Source organism: Lycium ferocissimum, chromosome 12 (genome assembly GCF_029784015.1).
Source record: "Lycium ferocissimum isolate CSIRO_LF1 chromosome 12, AGI_CSIRO_Lferr_CH_V1, whole genome shotgun sequence".
Classification (NCBI taxonomy): Eukaryota; Viridiplantae; Streptophyta; class Magnoliopsida; order Solanales; family Solanaceae; genus Lycium; species Lycium ferocissimum.
Window position 1 is genome coordinate 41,929,628 of NC_081353.1, and position 21,178 is coordinate 41,950,805.

Consider the following 21,178-nt stretch of genomic DNA (forward strand, 5'->3'; position numbering starts at 1 on the left):
CCCACGGGGCGCAAACCCTTTTTAAATGGGAAAAAGTTGAATTTGTTTTTAAAAGGGAAGTGAATAATTTAATTTTTTTTGTTTTTAGAAAATTTTTATTTAGGGCTTAATATGAAATTAAATATATATATCAATGCCTTGAATGAATATGTTACTATAGAAGATTGAGCTAATGGTGTTAGAAGAATAAGCTAAAACCATAAAAATCCACTGATTCGGACTAAAGAGAGAGAGAGAGAAACGATACTTTATATATATTGGTGTTACAATGTTCTTGATCTTGAAAAGCTAACCCTTAAAAGTAGGGAAATGCCCCCTATTTATAGTTTTGCCCTATGGGCCTTGTATACAACATAAAGCCCTTTTAGAATAAAGTAAACCCTAAAAGGACAAGCGTCGGGTCGTACGTATTTAGATTAACGTGACAACCATGTCGACGCGTTACGATTTTATAATTGATTAACCGAATTAACGCCGCGATCAACCCGATGTCGAAACCCACAACGGCCACGATCAACTCCTCCGGAGAACAGACTAACGACCACGATCAACTCGCCACGAGAAACCGGATCGTTATGATGTCGAGCTTGGTCCTAGAGTCAATTAAACAAGACTTGCTTCACTTTCCTTTTAGGTCACCGCAACTGGCAATTCCATCGGCTCTAAGTGCGTACTCGGTGATCATCACCGCCTTTTTTATCTCCTCGCCCCCGATCCATCGGGGCCTTGCAAATATCCGGTTTTTACCGTATACACACCTATGGGCTATTAGCAAGAACGATAAGAGCGTAAAGTTTCAATATATTTATCCCCTTCTTGCAAATTGTATAATATATCAAAGAGTTTAAGTAAAGCAATGAGTTTTCCATTAAGATAATGTAATCGAGGAACATGAGCTATAATTCGTTCCTCTTTCCTTTCACTTTCTTGTCAGGCCAGGAAGAGAAAAAAACAAACATATGCTAGAAAAAAGAAAGAAAAAAAAGTTGTTTTGTATGGAAAGAGGCCAGGAAAGATCACTCGTAGAAAAAAGGGAAAGCATCCAAGAGATCATGACCTCCTTACTTTTTTAATTCTCTCAATTATGCCTTTATTTACTTATTTCGACAAAGATAGATTTTGGTATTAAGGGCCAGAGCCACTTTTGTCCAAATAAATGGTATCAAATTGACACCGCTTCATTAAAATAATGTATAGATAAGTAGCTTTTTTAATGTATCTATTATGTTGAACTTTCTTTACTTTTCGTGTATTTACTTCTTCATTTCGCTTAATAAAAAACTTAAAGACTCCGCCACTTTTACAAGTCTTTCCACTTACTCTACACAGAAAAAGTGGTTAATGCAGTGACTCCCCTTGGCCAGGGAGGCAGAACTTCGTGACTTTTGCTTGGAAGATGGGACGTTGATTGAAACAACTATGGATTTGAAAAATTGAAATGGTCCCTCATTTACAAACCTCACGTAATATCTGGAAGGGGTGCAATGCAACCATAAAATTCTCCAACTCCTATATTTGGGATGGTCCTCATACATTAATCTTGCTCAATTCAAGGTGATCCAAGGCTCTTGATCAAATCCAATGGATCTTCTTTAGTCTGAAGAAGATTGAGACAGGAAAGGCTTGGTAGGCGTTTGGCCATAAAAACCAAATATATCTCACTTAATTTGAAATTTTGAAGTTGAAATTGTGTTTGGTTATTGTTTTTAGAGAAAAGACATGTTTTAACCCCTGAACTTGGCACGAAAACTCACTTTAGTAACTAAACTTAACTTCTATTTATTTACCCCCTTAACAACTTACGTTTCAATTGTTTTCCACCCTAAAAAAATAATACCACTCTCACAATGGGAGGTGTATTACACTCGCGCCACGTCATTGCCACGTCAATGCCACATCATTGCCACGGCGTTGCCACATCATTGCCATGTCAAAATTACCAACACATCATTTTTTGTTTTTCCTTTTATTATTATTTTTCTTTCTCTTTCTTCTTCTTTCTCCTCATCCTCACCCTACTTTTATCAACCACCATGCCGCTGCTACATCCACCGCATGCGCGCGCGCCGCCGCAAAAAATTGAACGAATCGCCCTTAAAAAAAAAAATTCATCACCATCATCTTTAACCCACACCCACCACCACCATCATCATCTCCCCACCAAATTTCATCAAATTCTTAAAAGAAAAAAAAAAATCACCACCACCATCTTTAACCCACATCCACAACCACTACCATTTCTAGCAAACCCATTTCTTCTACCACCATTATTAGCAAACTCATTTCTTCCATAACTTTATTTTTGAAAGAAAATCAAAATATCCACATCTACAACCACCACCATTTCTAGCAAACTCATTTCTTCTACCACCATTATTAGCAAACCCATTTCTTTCATAACTTTATTTTTGAAAGAAAATCAAAATACCCACATCGCAACCACCACCATTTCTAGCAAACCCATTTCTTCCACCACCATTATTAAGCAAACTCATTTCTTCCATAACTTTATTTTTGAAAGAAAATTAAAAATACCCACATCCGCAACCACCACCATTTCTAGCAAACTCATTTCTTCCACCACCATTATTAGCAAACTCATTTCTTCCATAACTTTATTTTTGAAAGAAAATTAAAATCAAAATCAAAATCAAAATCAAAAAATGGTGAAAATGAAAAAGAAGAAGAAGAAGCGCTTTTGGGGGGGGGGGGGGGGGGGGGGGCGGGGATGACATGAAGCAGCTTGGGGGGGGGGCTGTGGAGTGGGAAGAAAAATAGGCTGGGCGGGGCTGTATGGGGGGGGGGGGCGGGGCTATGGCGGGGAAGAAGATGGTGGAGTGGGGTTGTTGGAGTGGGAGGGGGATTGTGAAGAAGATGGTGATAATTTTTATTTTTAATTGTATAATGTTTATTTTATTTTTTAATTGTATAACTTTTATTTTATTTTTTAATTTATAATAATATATATATGAGCGGGTCCACTTTTTTTATTTTTCACTCTCTTAATTATTATTTTTTTGCCACGTCAGCATTTGGGGTGGAAAACAATTGAAACGTAAGTTGTTAAGGGGGGTAAATAAATAGAAGTTAAGTTTAGTTGCTAAAGTGAGTTTTCGTGCCAAGTTCAGGGGTTAAAACATGTCTTTTCTCTTGTTTTTACAAAGAATATTTGGTTGTCTGAATGTATTAAAAGTGAAAAAAAGTGAAAACAGTATTTTAGGTGTTTTCCAAATTCCAAATACAACTTCATGGCCAAACACTGATTTTCAAATAAAGTGAAAAAAGTGAAAAATTCTCATGGTCAAACGGGTCCTTAGTTGTGTCGCAGGGCCAGTACCCCTTCCAAGACTTTTTTTTGCGCGGATTGCCCTTCATTTGGGGTGGTCTTTAATTTTTGCCGTTCAAATTGGTGGTCTTTAAGTTTTACCCCTCGCCTAACACCCCGAGGTTGTGGGTTCGAACCCCAGCTCAGTAAAAAAAAAAAAAAAAAAATCGCAAGGCAGACTTTGCAAAATTCTGCCTCAAGGCAGAATTAACTCAGGCAGAATTTTGCAAATCTGTCCAGCAAAATTCTGCCTTAAGGTAGAATTTGAGCCGCACGGGCGTGCACTTTTCGCTTGTTACCGAAGGCGCAAAATTTAAAGACCACCATTTTGAGAGCTAAAAATTAAAGCCACCCCCAGCGAAGGCCAATCCTGCAAATTGCCCCTTCCAAGATATTAGTGAAGGCGTGAATTAAAATTTTAAGTTAATAGAATAAGTTCAAACTCAACTTAAAAGCATATTGATTTCAACTTTTTTACTCGTAAACAAAGAAGTCATGTATTTCTACTCTTTGATGTCTAGGTAAGACGGCAATCCATTGCAAGATTCCAGAATAGCTGGCCATTTAAAAGTTGAATATTAAAAATTAAATATTTAACATTAACACCATTGTCAAAAAGCCACTTCCTAACTGAAGCATCTATTGCTAGGGGTAATCCAATGCAGAAAATGCTCTGAAATTGAGAATGAGAGATGCAAAGGGAAATGGCCAAATTTTCATTTCAATTTTTCTTGTCCTAACAGCTAGACAGTAATATAAGCATCCAAAATAAGGGATAGACAAAAGTTTCAAATGTCATAGCATAAATCAAAGAAAATTGTGACAAAAGACTATGGTAGGACCAAAAGTGCAGGACAACCAAAGCACTGCCCATTTGAAGCATTTTGATTACAAATGATGAACATGAAGAGGAACACCCTTTTTTGGTTTGAGCATGAAAGACATAAAGGTACTAAACTCAGTGGCATGGTATCTTAAGTAATAATTTACCATACACCATCTCTAAGGGACAATCCAATATCTTAAAAGGTCACAATTTTTAATCTTATTGACCTTCTTGCCACTGCTGCCCAATTAGAACTTCCTCCTTGTTAACTACGTTGAACCATGGGTACAAAGGCAAATAATACAAGTACTACTTATATTCATCCTCATGCCTAGTTTGAACATGTCTAATTTGCTACCAATGGTAAGAGACAGAATGAACAGAGGATCACAAATGGAATAATCCAATGGTTTTGCCACACTACCTGCTCTCTTACCATCTAGTGTTCCCAGCTCAAGGATCAGGACTAGCTCATATACAACTTTATGTTTCCAGAAGAAATCTACACCGAATTATTAGTAATAAAGGAACAATCAAGGATTCTATGTCAAAGATTATCAAGAAGTGCATTAGAATGCACTGTAATGTTCTCCTAAACCCGGAAATATGTTATGCGACAGAATCTCAAGTAGTACCTCTATTACTTGCAAATTGCAATCTTTCATGATGCAATGCAAAGGTGAATTGTAATTTCAAGGACAATAACGGAGGACAACAAGAAAAACAACCAGCCCTACGATTTTAAAATTAACAAAAAACAATACAAGAAATAATCTCTATGCTTTATCTTTGCTGACAAAAACTAACAAGATTCGTTCTCTTTCAACCTCAGATGCTCCCTTAGCGATTGATTGGAGTGTGCATCCTCTCGACTATCTTATTCACAGCATCACGGGACATGACTAATGTGTCATGTAGCAAAATACTGTAGACATTTAGACCCTGGCATGGAACAAAGTGGATAAAGGATCAGCTTTTCGCAGTCATTTATCTAATTTTCTTGTGCTGAGGAAGTGGTTGGGGTACGAGGACGAGTTTCAGTAAAAAAAAAACATGAAAGATCTCAGGCAATGAACATGTAACTGATGCTTTAGTGATGAACTCTAATAAATTCCATAGCCTCCCCTATTATAACCAATCGTATCACAAGCACAAAAAGCTGCATACTTGAGGAATGCTGTGGCAAAAGCAAATTATGCATACCCAAATCAAAACTGTTATGGAAGTCATCTTAGCAGAACAACTCCCACAAACTGGATCCTCATACAGAAAAAGCCCAAGCATCATCGCGGAAACAGACGCTTATATGCACAATGTGGCACTAATGCTAATATAATTGGAAACTTACAATTGAAGGCAACACATTGACATAATGTACATTCTGAGTAGCCAACTTTAGCTTTTCACTGATTGGGCCACCGTCGACAAGCAGAAGCTTCTTGGTATTCTCCAATTGGTTGAAATAGTTCACTATGTTTTTTGTCTTGTGCGAAGAAAGCTCCAAATCCTCAAAAACCACAAGCTGCATGCAGTGCAATTGAGATGACTAAATCAATTAAGTAACGCAAAAGAAGAAAAGTTTAAATCATTTATTGGGAAGGAAAGCAGGATTTACCCAACACAAATAACCAGTGTTAATACAAAAAGGAAAATGTCACCCGTATAGACCAAAGCTGGCTAATTCTAGAAGCTTATCAAGGATAATGATTAAAACTGACCAACTCTTCCTTAACTCGTGAAGAGGTCACATGAAATTATATTTCATTTGTTAATATGTAAGTTTAAACTGTCGAAATGCTTTCACTTTTCAGAACATTGGTTGCTTTCAATTTGGTGAAAACTAATAGATTAAAACGGCGTAAACATTTATTTCTATTAAATGTATTTTCGAATAGCCAAAAACAGTTCGAAGAGAGGAACAAAATGAGACAGCAAGTTTTGGCTGTCGTTTTTTTATAGCTTGATTTCACATTGCTGTTTGTTTTCAAAACCCAAAAAGAAAAATGAAACTGTTTGAAACCAAACGATAAAAACATCTCAACGACTCATCATATACTCTCTGAGTTTCTATTTTCTTTTGGGTTTTGTTTAGTTCCCAGGTTCTTTTGGGGAAAAGTTCCCAAACAAAAAAATGTTTGCATGGAAGGGGATGTAGCTTGCCTTCCCTTCAGCTGCACGAGCTGATAGTGCGATCTTCAATCCTAGCCGCCGAACCTTCTTGTTCAGTTTGATTGCGTGACTTCGTGGTTTCGGACCGTGCATAACACAACCACCTCGAAACTACATTGATCACGAAAACACATTATAAATTTTCTGAAGTGATATCAAATAATCATAAATCATAATGAATTCAAGACAATCTGAACAGGAGAAAGACAAGAAAATGTGACCTGAGGACCACGCAGTGTTCCATGCCTCGCTCGCCCTGTGCCCTTCTGATTCCACGGTTTTCTACCAGTACCACTAACTTCACTAATAGTTTTAGTTGAATGGGTCCCCTGCAACATTCACAAGGAGAAGGTGTCATATACCTATTAAACCCTCTAGGCCTTGGCAAGCATAATTCACAAAGTGGTAGAATCAAGGGAACAAGCACAAATGTAGAAAGCAGGTAGGAGAATAGGAGGCCCTTAGTGATTTAAATGGTCCACAGGAGATCATTTTTTGTCTGCAACATTTTTCTTTATCAAGGCAGCTTTGTTTGTCTGCAACATTACAAAAAGATCGTTGGTCCCCAAAAGCATATCAGTTTCATTGGTCTTCATCTGCCTCAAAAATCAAAATGTTCATCCTGATTCTTTTTCTCCCCATTAAATCGCTTCATTTCCCAGAGAAGCAATAGACAGAAATGGTAGAAATGGGATATGATAAATGCTCTTAAGCACAGGAGAGGAAACACAGAGTAAAAAAGGAGTAGCTTGCCAATATGTATGCTGTCTACAACTTAAAATTTGGGATACAAAAGAACCGCGCACACACCTGCTGCCGTTTTGCAAGCTGCCATCTCACAACCCGATGAATGATATCTTTCCTGATTGGCACATCGAAAACATCACCAGCCAAACACATAAAACCCTTGTCTTCATTAAGAAAGTTCGTTACTGGAATGACCAGGTCCTGACACAGCCCTACCACAAACAGTGATCAATAAGATAATTACACAAAGTCAAACAATATAAATGATTTCTCAGTATAAATGAGGCAGGAAATTATACGGAGACAAAATTAGACCAACTTTCTTTTGTACTATCAATTTGAGGTGATCATCCTTACAAAGGACAATATATGATGACCTAGAAAGTGCTCCCACATAGTTGGTGAAATGTAAAGCAAGCAACAAACAGTTTTAACTATTACTTCTTGCTACTTCAGAAGCTAAAGGGGAAAAAATAGCAGATTGTACTTAAACCGGAGATGTGGCGATCAAGAAAACACATTTCCATGAAGCATGATAACTAACTTTGTTTTCATTAAATTCCTTCAGCTTCTAAGTTAGTCATGGCAATATGAGGAATTATAATTCCATCAATCAATATTATCTAAGCTTGCTGTGCTAGATAGCCGACCCTATCTTGCTTGGGATTGACGCACAGTTGTTTTGTGCCAAATAAGTTAAAATTACGCAAACCTCATTCTCCAGGATGTTAATGAGGAAAAGTGGAACTTCCAAAAAATATGCAATTGAATACAAAGATATCTTTTCTGCAAGAAGTAATGTCCAATAACGTTCTACTTTAAGCTATTCTGTGAAAACGGCGGGGGCTCATGAAAAAAAAGTACTGGTCGAATATGATGACCATTCACTCAATACGGTCACCCATTGACACTCATTGCAATTACAAGATGATTGATATATAATGCTATTACCACTCCATTCCAACTATTGTTCCTAGATGCTTGCCACTCTATTGGATTAGGAGAAGCATTCTTATCCCAGGGAGCAAGTTATGCAAAGGGTCAGATATTATTATCATATCCTAGAGCTCTCAAAGCACATAGACCAAGTAACTAGAAGACCACATTTTTGCCTACTTGCAGTTTGGACTTCAGTGCTTCGGCGATTTGAGAAGCAGCTACCAGCCAGTAGGTTGGTGAAAAAGTTATCACAAAGGGGGCAGATTGGCATTGAGTAGTAGCAAGCTCTCAAGCTTGCCAACATATTACATTCCAGATGTAGACCAAAGATAGTCACTGAAAAGCAAGTTGGAAGATTGTGCTGATTTTTGGATGCCAATTTACTTTATGTATTGTCACCAGATTGAGGCTTTATATCTTTAGTCTTAATTTTAGTTTCCAACATTTAACAAACATTCTCTAAGAAGTTCAATTTTGCAGGCACAGTTCTGGTAATTTCAGAATTCTTGCAGTTCTGGAAGATACAGATTTTGTACCTATAGTAGGTACAAAATCTGTATCTTCCAGAACTGCAAGAATTCTGAAATTACCAGAACTGTGCCTGCAAAACTGAACTAGTATAGAAAGAAATATTAATTTGTTGAAATGGAGTTACTTTCAGCTGGAATAGGGGAATGCATTTTAGAATGGGATTAGATCATTATTGGAAAGAAGAGGATTAAGAATCATCACACGGTGCACTCGAGACCATTCACCAGTAAAACTAGGGGGGTTGAGCCAAGAGACTAGAGGACGTTCAGCAAGGGTTGGGTTGGATAAATTGATGAAGAGGTTCTTGATGAAGGAGGTGGTACAAAGGAGGAATTCCAAAAGAATTCACCAGATAAACTAGTAAGGAACTTCCTTATGGAGAGATAACATGAAAGGCTGGAAAGAGTTTCACAAAATGTTCAAATTTAAGTGGGGACAGGGACCAGAGTTAGTTTCCAGGGAGACTGGTGGCATGGTGAGTATCCTTGGAAAGATATATCTCAACAGCATTTGCATTTCCCAAAGCGAGGAAATGATAGTTGGGAACAAATCTAAGAGTAAGTGCGGGAGGACAGATATAAAGTTTAAACGATAGTAAGATTGGGAGATGGAGAGCTAAGGAGCTTGTGACTCTACGTTACTACATATATATTGCAAGTATTGTGAGATGGAGCAGCTGAAAGAAGCCCTGTCTCTGCAATACTCCTTAATTATTCCAAGGAGGGATTAGCTGCTGGAGGTGGAAGCCATGGGTGGAAGAAAGCGCCTCTACTATTTTTTCCTAGTTTGTTAAGGATGAGAAGCACGGAGTTTCTATGGTACTAGGGGTACAGGAAGATTAAGTTTTTATGTAGATAATTGTTTGGAGTTGTGAAAGAATTTGAGCGTCCAATACAAAACTTTAGGGCAATGGGTCGAATGGCCAAGGCATTATAAGACCCTTATAACCAATATTGAGGGACAAGTCTATGCTCTACCACCCTCCCACATGTATAACCTCATTCTACCCTCATCCCCCATTTGAGCTCGTCCATTCGTTGGGTGATCCCTTCCTCTCACACGAAATTCCACTCTCCTCTTTCTCACTCAAGTGGATTGGTTTCGAGAGCACTTGGAAAACCCGGGGATTTTGGAAAAATTGTTTCTCACATTTTTTATATTTTGAGAGGACGGAAGGATGGACCTAAGGTAGAGAGAGATCAGCTGATGAGCGGGCCTAACCTGAGAAAAGACAGTAAGTACAACAGGCTGAAGAGTTGGCTTAGAGCAGAGAGAGTAAGTAGGTTCAACATGCTAAAACATGAGCTTGGAGCAAACTAGGGCTTAATGGGCTGAATTGAGAAAGAGCAAGAGATAGAGAGAAGCCCATAAGCGACTGTCAAATGTCAACACAATAGAATCGTGAGAAGGTTGTTTAAACTGGCTCACTCAAACTTTTTTTTTATGAAGCGTTGTATTAATAACAACCGGTTACTCAAACTTGACCCTAATACCAAGCAAACAATTTGAATATCCAACCTAAAAGTGTAAGCCAATGGATTGAGTCATTACAAATCTTTCAGAAACCCTTACCAACGAGGGACAAGTGTATACTCTTACGGGAGTGATAATTTTAGTAGCTGTGAACTTGAGGAAAGAAAGAGAATCATGTGGCCGGTGCTATATGTGCAGAGAGATAGGGACGGAAATGACCATTTTGTCATGCATTGCATAGTTTGTGACGAAGTTATGGAACCTGCTGCTAAATCTTTTTGGTACTAATGCTTGGGTGCCGGAATCAGAGGAGGGGAACAAGAAAGAAAAGAACATGGAAAGTGACTCCTCAGGGAGTTATGTGGACCACATGGAGGAAACGGAACTGAAAAACGTTCAAATGGAAGTAAAAAGATCCTTTCGCAAATGCAGCTAATTGTGTAACTCTTTCTTTTTGCATACTAAGGCTGAACTCACGATACCCAACACATATGGATGACTGGGTGGCTTTTGTAGAAGTGAACTTACTTTAGATAGGTATCCTTTTACCTATTCTTTACATAGTCTTTCACTCTTCCCTTTTTGGTAATACAGTTCCTTCACTTACCAAAAAAACAAAGAATACATTTTGTCTTCCCTGTCCTATCCCGTCCCATGCTTGTGATCAAGGCATATTAGTAGTAGTAGCTATTGTGTGTCCTTTTCGAAGCATTCAAACGCCGCCAACATTTCCAAATAAAGCATTTGACAAACTGGTTTTAACTATTAATGTCAGCATATACAACAACGAATAATAAAACTTCTAACAGAAATGACAGACCTAGACAGTTAATGAAAATGTCAAATCCTTATACCTATCTCACGCTCTGGAGTTGAGACACGTTTCTTGGTTAATAGATCTGAGGGAAATGAACCATCACTGGCATCAGGACTCAGGATGGAAGTTGAATATCTTCGACAGGCAAGGAAGACTGATTCATCCTGCATGGAGAAATTAGAAACAAGCTTACAATATGAATAAAACGGGACTCTCTTGGACAGTAAGAGGTTTCACTATTCGGTTCATCTTAAACTCATTCTTTTATCAAGCCTGTTAAGCTTAAGTAGCACCTCTGTAAAACAAACCTCAGATAATAGTGCTTAATTCACATACAAAAAGAGAATACTCTAAAGGATATCAATAAACAACAATAACTGGAAATAAACACAATAAATGAAGAAAAACAGAATTCTCAGTGACAAGAACTTACCTTTCTGGAGACAGAAGACTCCACACAAGGCACTCCATCCCTAAGAACATTAGCCTTCCCTGTTTCACAAAATCATAAAATAAAACAAAAAAAATAAGTAAAATATGCATCTTAGCATCCATAGCAGACAGGCAGATTTTGTAAATGCATATCCTTAAAATATGCTCCCATTTGGACATAGATTTTTTTTAAAAAATTTTTTACTTTAAAAACATTGTATATTCACGGAATTTGATCAGTTTTTGAACAAAAACTGAATAAAAAATTTCAGGTTCCGCCAGTTTTTGGGTGAAATTTTTCTTCTTCCAAAAACTCTTTTTTCAAGTTTCAACCAAACCTATGTCCAAATGCTAGCTAAACCTCCCCCCATTGTCACAATAATACATGGCTGAAGCATACATTTATATTAATGAACACCCATTCTCACAAAAGAGCACTGGTTATAATATTATAGGGCACCCACTAAATTAAACTCTTTGATCAACCTGAAGATAGAATTTACAATAAAGATTTGATTTTTTACAATAGAATCTTGAAAACCCAAGAAGATAAGGGGAAAAAGGGATATCATTAGTAGCATAAATATGAACTGAAATTGCATATCTTTATATTAAACCTGAAGCTATTGTCACAAAAATACAGTGGGTCAAGTATACATTTATATTACTAATTAACACCCATTATCACAAAAGAGCACTGGCTACAACATTAAAGGGCACCCACTAAATTAAAATCTTGAATCAACCTGATGATAGATTTTACAATAAAGATTTGATTTTTTCAAATAGAATCTTGAAAAAACCAGAAAGATTAAGGAAAAAGGGATATACCATTAGAAGCAGAAAGTGTTGGAGCTGAAAGTGAATTTAAAGAAGCAAAAGAACGCAAAATTCTCCTTGAAATGGACAAAGCCATGACTATATGAAAATGTGACAGGCTTCAAACAACACAAAACTAATTAATTACACATTCATCAGCTCAACAGGATATCCAAAAGAGAAAATAAATTAAGCTACTTCAATGGAAGGGAAGGCTGTGCTAAACCTGCTAAAACCCTAGGTCCCATTTGGGAATTTTTGTCAAAAAAAAAAAAATTGAAATATTGTATTTCCTTTTTTTTTTTTTTTTTCCCACTCCTAAGAAAATACTAATTTCTAGATAAAAATAGATAACTTGACTAAACTATTCTTAATCAAATAGATATTGAGATTTGATCAGATAATACTTAATAGAATCAAATTTGAAAAGATAAGATTAATTATTTCTTGTTTTGAGAAGTGGACACTCTTTTTGATCCAAGAGAAAAAGACTAAGTGGATTTTTTTTTTTAATCCGGAGGGAGTAGTATTTACCTAATTAAGGGAGAAATGGTTTTTTTTTCACTTTACGCGCTCTTTTAGTTTTATGAGTTTTTTTTACGAGAGATTTTTATTTTTATTCAAACTTTAAAAGGGCATCATTTCCTCTCAAATTAAAAAACTAGTACATAGTATACTTTTATACAAAGGAAATGAAATCTCATCTCTTGTTTTCTTACACTTTAAATAGAAGAAAATGACCTTTTCATATCTCTTATGTGTGAAAAAAATATTAAAAAAATTGTAAAAGGCTAAAAACCCTTTTGTAGACTATTTATTTATATTAATTAAAACATGATCAATAGATATTTCTTACTTTAGAAGAGTCAGCACATCCTCAGGTTGCTTCAACAAATATCAAGACTAATATTTATTTTAAAATAAAAAGATGAAGATGCCATCAGAGAGGGAAAATTACAGAAATAGAATTTCATAAGGATGGTCTTGAATTTTTATCTGCACTTGATTAAAATTTTAAGAAATAACCTTAACTTTTACTAGGCAAAACTTCATTGTAATTCGGATATAAACTCTAGTTGTAATAATTGGCGAGTAAGTTAGTTGTGAGACATGAGTTGGAAATAATTCAATAAGTTACAGAAATTGAGTTGGAGTATTACCTATTGTGCAAAGATTTTCAGTTGTAATGACTGATTTATTTTAAGAACATTAATTATGATCAAATTCAATATTCTTCAATTATAATTTTACTGATATACATTTTAAGTATAAAATATTATCTTCTAAATTATAAAAATGTCTCTCTATTAAGTAAAGGGATGAAAATGTGAACAATAAAACATTACATACCATTTTATCAATTTAATACTGTAGGTAGAATAAATTGGCTAAGTCTGCCCATTCGTTATTGCTTGTAAACAATTGAATAATTGAGCAACATATATCACTTTTGCTTATGAGATATAACTTGCAAGTTGTGACAATTGCTCATATTCACTATCTCTAACTTATTGGAGCATATTACAATCCTTTCCCATAGAAAAAATGATTCATGCCCGATGACCTTGATTGAATTTGGCTACGCTGCACCCTGAATCACTCAAAAAGTTTAGTGATTTAATTAAAAAAAATTCACTTATGCGGGTAAGAGGGAGGTCGTGAGTCACCTTGAATATGAATTTTTCCGTTGGTTGATTCTCAAAATCACCTCTTGAAAGAAAAAACAAACTCCCCGAGGACCAGACCCACAAATGAATGGGAACCGAGCAACAAAAATTTCATCCGACGAATTTTCTGAAGCAAAGATTTTTTCTTTAAAAAAAATCATTAAGCAGGACGAAAAGTATGAGACAACGTCTTGTGAGGGTCATTTTTATAAATCACTCCCTCTGAGATATAAGCATAAGCAAAACAAATGCTAGGTTCTGCCTAGCACAACAGGGAACGGGTAAAACAAACATCTAAACCAACAAGAAGTGTCTTATAATATTCTTCTAAGAATTGAACCAGACATATTTAGAAAAACCAAAGATAATCCAAACAAGTGATCGATGGATAATTGGCTGTTCTGCTACCTTAATTTTCTTCTATTGTTTTGCGAGAACCAAAAATTTTCTAATCTTTGGGCAAAAGGCAGATTATTATTAATGTCAGTATATCACAGAAAAACATAGTAAAAGTAGGGCAAGATGCTAAACTGTGCCGAACTGATGTGTTTTGATCCAACTTGATACCTGGTGCAGAATCAATACCACAGGATCCATGACTTAATTAGACTAAAGGGAGAAACAGACAATAATTTAGGCAATTCGTTCTTATTTCATAAACTTGTAACTAGATAAAAATGAACTAGAAGGAAATAGTGAGCTGAACAGGCGTCGGGATGACTTAAAACTATTTACAGCAAAATATTTAACATTACACTAGATGACTGCTTCAAGTGACATGAAAAACATTCCGCCTTTTTCACGCCACAAACAATAACTTCACGAGTTTTCTAATAATCAGCGAGTATGATGCATGCAAAACACAGATATCATTCACATAAAGAGACCACAGCTTCCAAAATTCTAGCTCAACCTCACTTCAGCTAATACTGTTAGAATTCCTAAGCCACCATGGGTGCTCCCTCGTGGAAGTTCTACGCTTTGATAGTATCATTCTAACAGGCTTGCTACTATATGAAAACGCGTACAAGTAGGTATAACATTGTAATAAACCTTTTCAGGAGCTTATCTCATTGGCTCAAAGGTTAACACCGATCACTCTGCACTAAAACTACAACCTTTCCAAGAAAGATGCAAAACCAAGACTTTCAAGATGGATACTTCTCCTTTTAAGAGTTTTGACTTGGAAATTGTAGACAAGAAAGGTACAGAGAATCAGATTGCTGATCATTTCTCCCCGTTGGAGAAACAACCAAATGAGACAGTTGAAATTCAAGAAGAATTCCCAGATGAACACATTTCGACAGTAAAAATAGTTGAAGATCAAACCCCTAGGTTTGCTGATTTAGCTAACTATTTGAGAGGGGGGGTCTAATTGTAGGCGCCTTGTGCCAATGTGGGCACTATGCTATGCTGCCCTATTGAACCTGCATCTCATAAAGGCACAGCTGCGCAAGCACCTTGACAAACTTGTGACCCCCAAAAGAAGGCTTTAAGAGGGATGAAGCAAGCAACGCAACGTGCAAACAGTAACGTATTAAAAACTCGGGACCCCATAACATAAAAGCATAATCTTAAGAATCCATAACATTATCTCATAAAGATTAAACATCCTGAAAGAAAACCCTAGCAGTTTCCAAAACTCATCCTGCAAAATCTGTTTATCCTCACTACAGGAGATGATTCATCAAAAAAACCCGCATTCAGCATTCACTTGGACAAGCTTGACTCACTAAGAAACGAGGTTGTCATTGAGGGAAAGTGAGGCAAGTTGGTCGGCAGGGCTGGTACCCTGATTAACATTCCTCAGAACTTCCATAGCCTCAGAAACTTTAGCCTTCAAAGCGTCCGGAGATTCAAGCAGATGCAAAACCTCGGTCTGGTCCATTTCAAGAAGCATGCCCGTAACCTTTGCAGCATGCTCGTGCTCCAGCTGATCAACAAGTGGGTACAAACTTTCACCCAACATCTGCCAAGAGAAGCATGAGAGCGTTAAAACCCTAGTTCAGTCAACAAGAGATTACTTGTAATGTCTAATGAACTCACCGTCCTCTGCTGTTCAGGTGGTGCATTTGCAAGGGCAGAAGCCAATGTTGAAATTGGCATAGGCTGCCCCATTGCAGCATCGCGAGGAAGCATACCACCCATATCATATGGAACAGAGAGCATACCCCCGGCAACACCTGGCATTGGCCCCTCTGGCACATTACGACCAGGTGGATAGCGGTACATTCTACCCCTGGGCATCATCTGAAGGATAGAATCTTTCATCATTAGTTTACTGGTCTTAACAAAAAATAATAACACGATAACAAAAATTTGTAGAGAGAGAAAGCAGAAATCAACCTGCTGCTGCATCATGGGCATAGCCTGTTGATTTTGTTGCACAGGCCCTGCTCCTCGTCGACCACCTGGGCGCTGACCCTGTTGTCCTTGTTGGACCATCGGCATGAAGAAGTTCGGCATAGGAGCTCCTCCAGGACGCATTCCAGGAACAAGCTGTTGTTGATAGCCAAACCCAGCCTGGAAGATAAGATTATACATCAGCAATCAACCCATTTCTTCTTTTGACGAGGAGCAATAAAACCCATTTTTATACATTTGGTGCAATCTTTCCGCCATCAAGTGCAGCCATTTATAAACTTAACATGCACTAGCCCCAACCATATAGTATAAGCCTATAAAGAGCATACCCAAAATACCGAGAGATCTAATAAAGTTACCTGGGGAGGAAGTAGAGCAGGGGGACCTTGCCCATAAAATAGCTGCTGTCCAATCCCAGGGGCACCGGGAGGGTAAATTGGCATGCGAGGAGCAAGTGATGGGGGCATTGCCACTGGTCGCAGTTGTGAAAATTGTGCCTGTACCAACTAGTGCATTCATCAATATACATTACTAGGTAACTATTCCAGTAAATTAAAACTTATCAACAACGGACAGGGTTAGGCCACATTGAAACATTAGTCAAACTAACTCTAGATGCCCTTTGAGCATCTAAACGCCAAGAGCCAAACTATGGACAAAATATTCCATATTTCACTTAACAAGTACAGTAGCATGATGCAAAATCCATTCAGCGCTGCCACACTGTTGGGATCTTAATTATTACCTGTAACTTTGCTCTTCTCTCCTCTTTCCGCTGTGCTAGTGCAACATAGAGTGGCTTGCTAACTATCATTTTTCCGTTCATCTCAGAAAGCTTAAAAAAGGAAGAAACTATGAGTTACGACTTATGACTTACTGAGCACAGTGTAACAAAAAGACTTGACATATAAATAACACTTACAGCTCTGGAAGCTTCTTCAGGAGTAGAGAAGGCAACAAATCCAGATCCCCTGCTGATTCCACTTGGATCCCGCATAACCTGAAACGCATAAGAATAGAGCATCTAAGCTAAATGACTCAACGCAATGACCTAAACGTTCATCCACAAAAAATCGCATACCTTGCATGAAGTTATCGTACCGTGCTCCGAAAAAAGTTCCTTGAGCTTCTCATCATCAATGGTGTCATCTAAATTTTTAACATACAAATTAACACCTTGGTATTTATCAACCGCCTCCTTGGCAGTTTGCTCAAACTTGCTTTTCAATTCTTGCTCTCTTTCAGATTTTTTTTGTGCTTTCCCAACATACCACTCTTTCTCATCAAATTTCTTTCCGTTTAAGGATTCAACAGCTTTAGCAGCATCATCTGCATTCTCAAAATTGACAAACCCAAAGCCCTTGGATTTTCCATCTGCATCCCTCATCACTACTGCACTAGTAATAATCCCGAACTCACCAAAAACACTCTTCAACTCATCATCAGTTGCAGAGTCAGCCAAATTTTTCACATAGACATTGTAGAATTTTGTCGTGCCAGTTGTAGAGTCTCTTTCCTGTTTGCGAAGAAAATGTCCAACATACACTTGCTTATCATTCATCAGCATACCATTTAACTTATCTATGGCACCTTGAGCAGATTCTTCGTTGTCAAATTGTACAAAACCATAACCCTTTGACTGGCCATTAGAATCAGTAGCTATCTTGCAAGAAAGAATGTTGCCGAAGCTTGAAAAGGTGTCATGTAAAGCTTTGTTGTCAATTGACCTGTCCAAATTCTGTGTAAATAATTCAAACAAATGCATCAGGAACAAAAATATATATAGCAGGATAAGCAGCACCAATACATATTGCAGGTCCCCATAACTAAAAATGTATGTGTGCAAACCAGTAGTGTCACCAGCTAAAACTTTTCAAAGATGGAGACAGACTGGATTAAACAGAGGCTGAGTGATTTATCAGACAAACTGCTAAGTTGCTCGGACTGGGGTGCGGGTGTCCAATACAGGTGCAGATCTGGAGGTCAGATCCTTCATGATCTAAATTTTAAGATTCGGGAATACAGATCCAGGTATGGATACGGGTGCGAGGATTCAGCTAAAAATAATTGAAATATCTAAAAATAGAATTATAAAACCTAAATTATGAGATATTATGTGGAAAACTTGAGAAAATATTAATCGAGAGGAGAAGATAGGAAAAGGAGTGGCATAGAAATTTCAATATACAAGGTATTCCATTTTCTTCAAGTCCACCTTAGCTTTTGTTTTGATAATAGAAATCATTGGATTTGTCAAGAATTCCTCCGTCGATTTTGGACAAAGTAGCCAAAAACGGTTAACCAGATCGGGTACGGATCCCACACCCATGTCGTGTCAACACGGTGCGGCACTGACAGTGGAGCGTCCAAGTAACTTAGGCAAACTGATGTGAGCATCATTTATTTGCTGCCATGTTATAGATCCAATTTTTTGATGAAGCCGTAACACTGATACTTCAGATGACAACAAGAACTCAACCTATTTCTCAATCTAGCTATATGTATCCAGTATGTGTTCCTTATGGAGATGAAGGAACAAAAGAAGCTAGCAGATACCCAAAATGTACATGAAATGACAAATCACATCACATAAGATCCAGGTTTCAATTATAATACCTTAATAAATATGTTTGCTGATCCACTCTTACGAAGAGTGGGATCCCTGTGAGAGTACATCACCCTAATGGTCTTTCCATTGACAGGAGTGAAGTTCAACATCTCCATTGCCCTTGCAGCTGTGATTAAATATTAGAGCAAAGAAAGTCAGAAACCAAATTGCAAGGCAGATGATTCAAAATATAGACGTGTGACTTTATTCCAAGTTAAACGGAATATTAAACATAATCAGTTTGGTCAAAATTGTGCTACCCCATTGTCTGAATACAAAAGTGAGTAAAGTTACACATGCAACACCATCATGTAGACTTAAATTTCCAACACTGCCTCGTTATGATGACGTAAATATACTTATGATTAACATTCTACTGGTAAAACAACATGAGTTGATTTTTTTTATGTTTATAACTAACTACTTCACCAGCACAAGCAAATGATACGAATCAACTTAACACGGCATTTAGTTTGAAAATTTTCTGCAGAAATTAATTAAAATGCATATACACAGCAACTGAAAATGTGCAAAAAATGTGTCACACATTAACAATTTTACAGACACTTGCAATACCACTCCCGCTGAGGGACAAGCATATCAAGCTACACAAGTGCACAGCTTCAAGTACATTGGACATGCCGCACTACAGCTACGGGTGTACTCCCTCCATCCATGACTTATAATAATTAGGAGTGATATACTCCCTCAGTTTCAATTTGTTTGTCTTCCTTTCCTTTTTAGTCCGTTTCAAAAAGGAATGTTTAATAAACATTCTTTTTTAGCAACTCTTTAATTCCAACTTTCCACATGGCATGTTTAACACCATTACTCTGGTATTCTGGTACATCCTACATATCTTTAATCTAAGACCATGAGATTCAAAAGTCTTTTTACTTTCTTAAACCCTGTACCAAGTCAAAACCAGACAAAGAAACCGAAACCAAGAGAGTATAAAACATCGCAAAGACACGTTCTTGACAATTTGTAAGGCAATACACCACAAATTCACTAAAATAATTTCATATTTCAAATTCATGAAATAAAACTACCACAAAACATCCTGAAGGAGTAGTAATTTCACCAAATGGACAACCAATTTTAATATACAAGATAAGTGAGTATTAATTTCACCAAATGTAAGGCAATACACACCACAAATTCACTAAAAATAAAAACTTTTATAACATGCAATAATAACTACTATTAATAGAAAGCTACTAACCATCTTGAGGGTTACTGTAGTTAACATAACCATAACCAAGAGATCTCCTTGTACTAAGATCTCTACAAACCCTAACTGATACCACCTGTCCCACTTGATTAAACAAATCATACAACTGCGAATCTGTCACATTAAATTCCAGGTCACCAACATACAGTGACGTGGACGTAAACTGACTATTCCCAGCCGCCGCTCCACCTGGCGCCGCCGCCGCCGCCGCCAACGTGGCACCACCGCCACCTGTAGCCGCCGCCACGCCATTTCCTCCAACTGGACTCTGATGTTGAACTTGAATCTGTGCCATTTTTTCAGAACCTTCTAGAAGCTTCTAAGAACAAAATTTTTTGTTTTTACTTTTTTTCTTTTTTTTCTTTTTGCAGTTTCCTCTAGTGTGTTGGTACTGTGATGATAAGGGAACCCTAAATGTAGGGATTGTTTTGGGGGGTTTTTTGGTAAAGGTAAAGGGTAAAATGGGGATAGAAAATGTTGATTTTAGATCCGATAGAAACTGAGAAGAAGAGAATTTTTCGGTTTTTTTAGGGTTGAGGGAGGGCAGAGTAAAACTGCACCGCAACAACCCGAATTTATGAAACGGCGAGGTTTATATACCCGAGATTTCTTCACAAACCCTAATTTTTGTATGTCATCAATTAATCTCAGCCGTTGGTTTTGATGATCCAAGCACTGGGTGGTTTTGCTGAATCAGGCCACGTGCACACTGAGCACGACACTTTGGATACCAAGTAGTGGTAATCTCTTTTTTAGATTTTTTTATTTTTATTTAGTCTCCCGCTCAATTTAAGTGTCTTAGTTTAATTTACCATAAAGATTAAAAAAATAAAAAGAGACTTTTGAATATTGTGGTCCTAAATTAAAGATATGTATAAAGTTCTAAAATGATCTTTGGATTATAAATTTATCATGTAGGATGTTTGAATTGTCAACTTACTAAATATAGATGGAGGCACTCTTTCTCGGACAAACTAAAAAGGAAAGTAAGATACTTAAATTGCGACGGAGAGAGTACATAATATGTAGGGGAAGGAGAAATGGGGAAGGGAATTATAACATGGGGATTCGAACACTATCAACCAACAAGGTGAAAGTTCAGGTAGCCAAATAACTGAGCTACTAGATCCCTACCTCTTTTTTTTTTTCCCTTTAGAGTCTGTTTGGGTTAATATTTTCTGATTACATACAAAATACAAGAAAATCACGTATTTTTTAAGAAATTAT

General features: G+C 37.2%; 2 protein-coding genes across 3 annotated transcripts; both read right to left on the reverse strand.

Moving 5' to 3' along the window:
• Positions 1–4,691: 4,691 nt before the first annotated feature.
• LOC132040096 (uncharacterized) lies at positions 4,692–12,309 on the reverse strand. The gene is made up of 8 exons (XM_059430714.1): positions 12,091–12,309; positions 11,261–11,319; positions 10,865–10,991; positions 7,131–7,279; positions 6,542–6,649; positions 6,312–6,431; positions 5,500–5,673; positions 4,692–5,093 (listed from the first exon to the last, which is right to left on the reverse strand). Exons 1-8 carry the CDS (start codon positions 12,173–12,175, stop codon positions 4,992–4,994), a joined length of 924 nt encoding a protein of 307 aa, XP_059286697.1. The 5' UTR covers positions 12,176–12,309; the 3' UTR covers positions 4,692–4,991.
• Positions 12,310–15,280: 2,971 nt separating this feature from the next.
• On the reverse strand, positions 15,281–20,529 carry LOC132040722 (polyadenylate-binding protein 2-like). Of its 2 annotated transcripts, none has more exons than XM_059431390.1 (9): positions 19,943–20,529; positions 18,726–18,844; positions 17,191–17,847; positions 17,032–17,109; positions 16,855–16,944; positions 16,469–16,606; positions 16,092–16,268; positions 15,792–15,995; positions 15,281–15,714 (listed from the first exon to the last, which is right to left on the reverse strand). In XM_059431390.1, the coding sequence occupies exons 1-9, from the start codon at positions 20,244–20,246 to the stop codon at positions 15,478–15,480; spliced, it is 2,004 nt and encodes a 667-aa protein (XP_059287373.1). In that variant the 5' UTR covers positions 20,247–20,529; the 3' UTR covers positions 15,281–15,477. The 2 variants fall into 2 exon arrangements, with proteins under 2 accessions (XP_059287373.1, XP_059287372.1); XM_059431389.1 differs by having other exon boundaries at positions 16,469–16,615.
• Between the last annotated feature and the right edge of the window lie 649 nt (positions 20,530–21,178).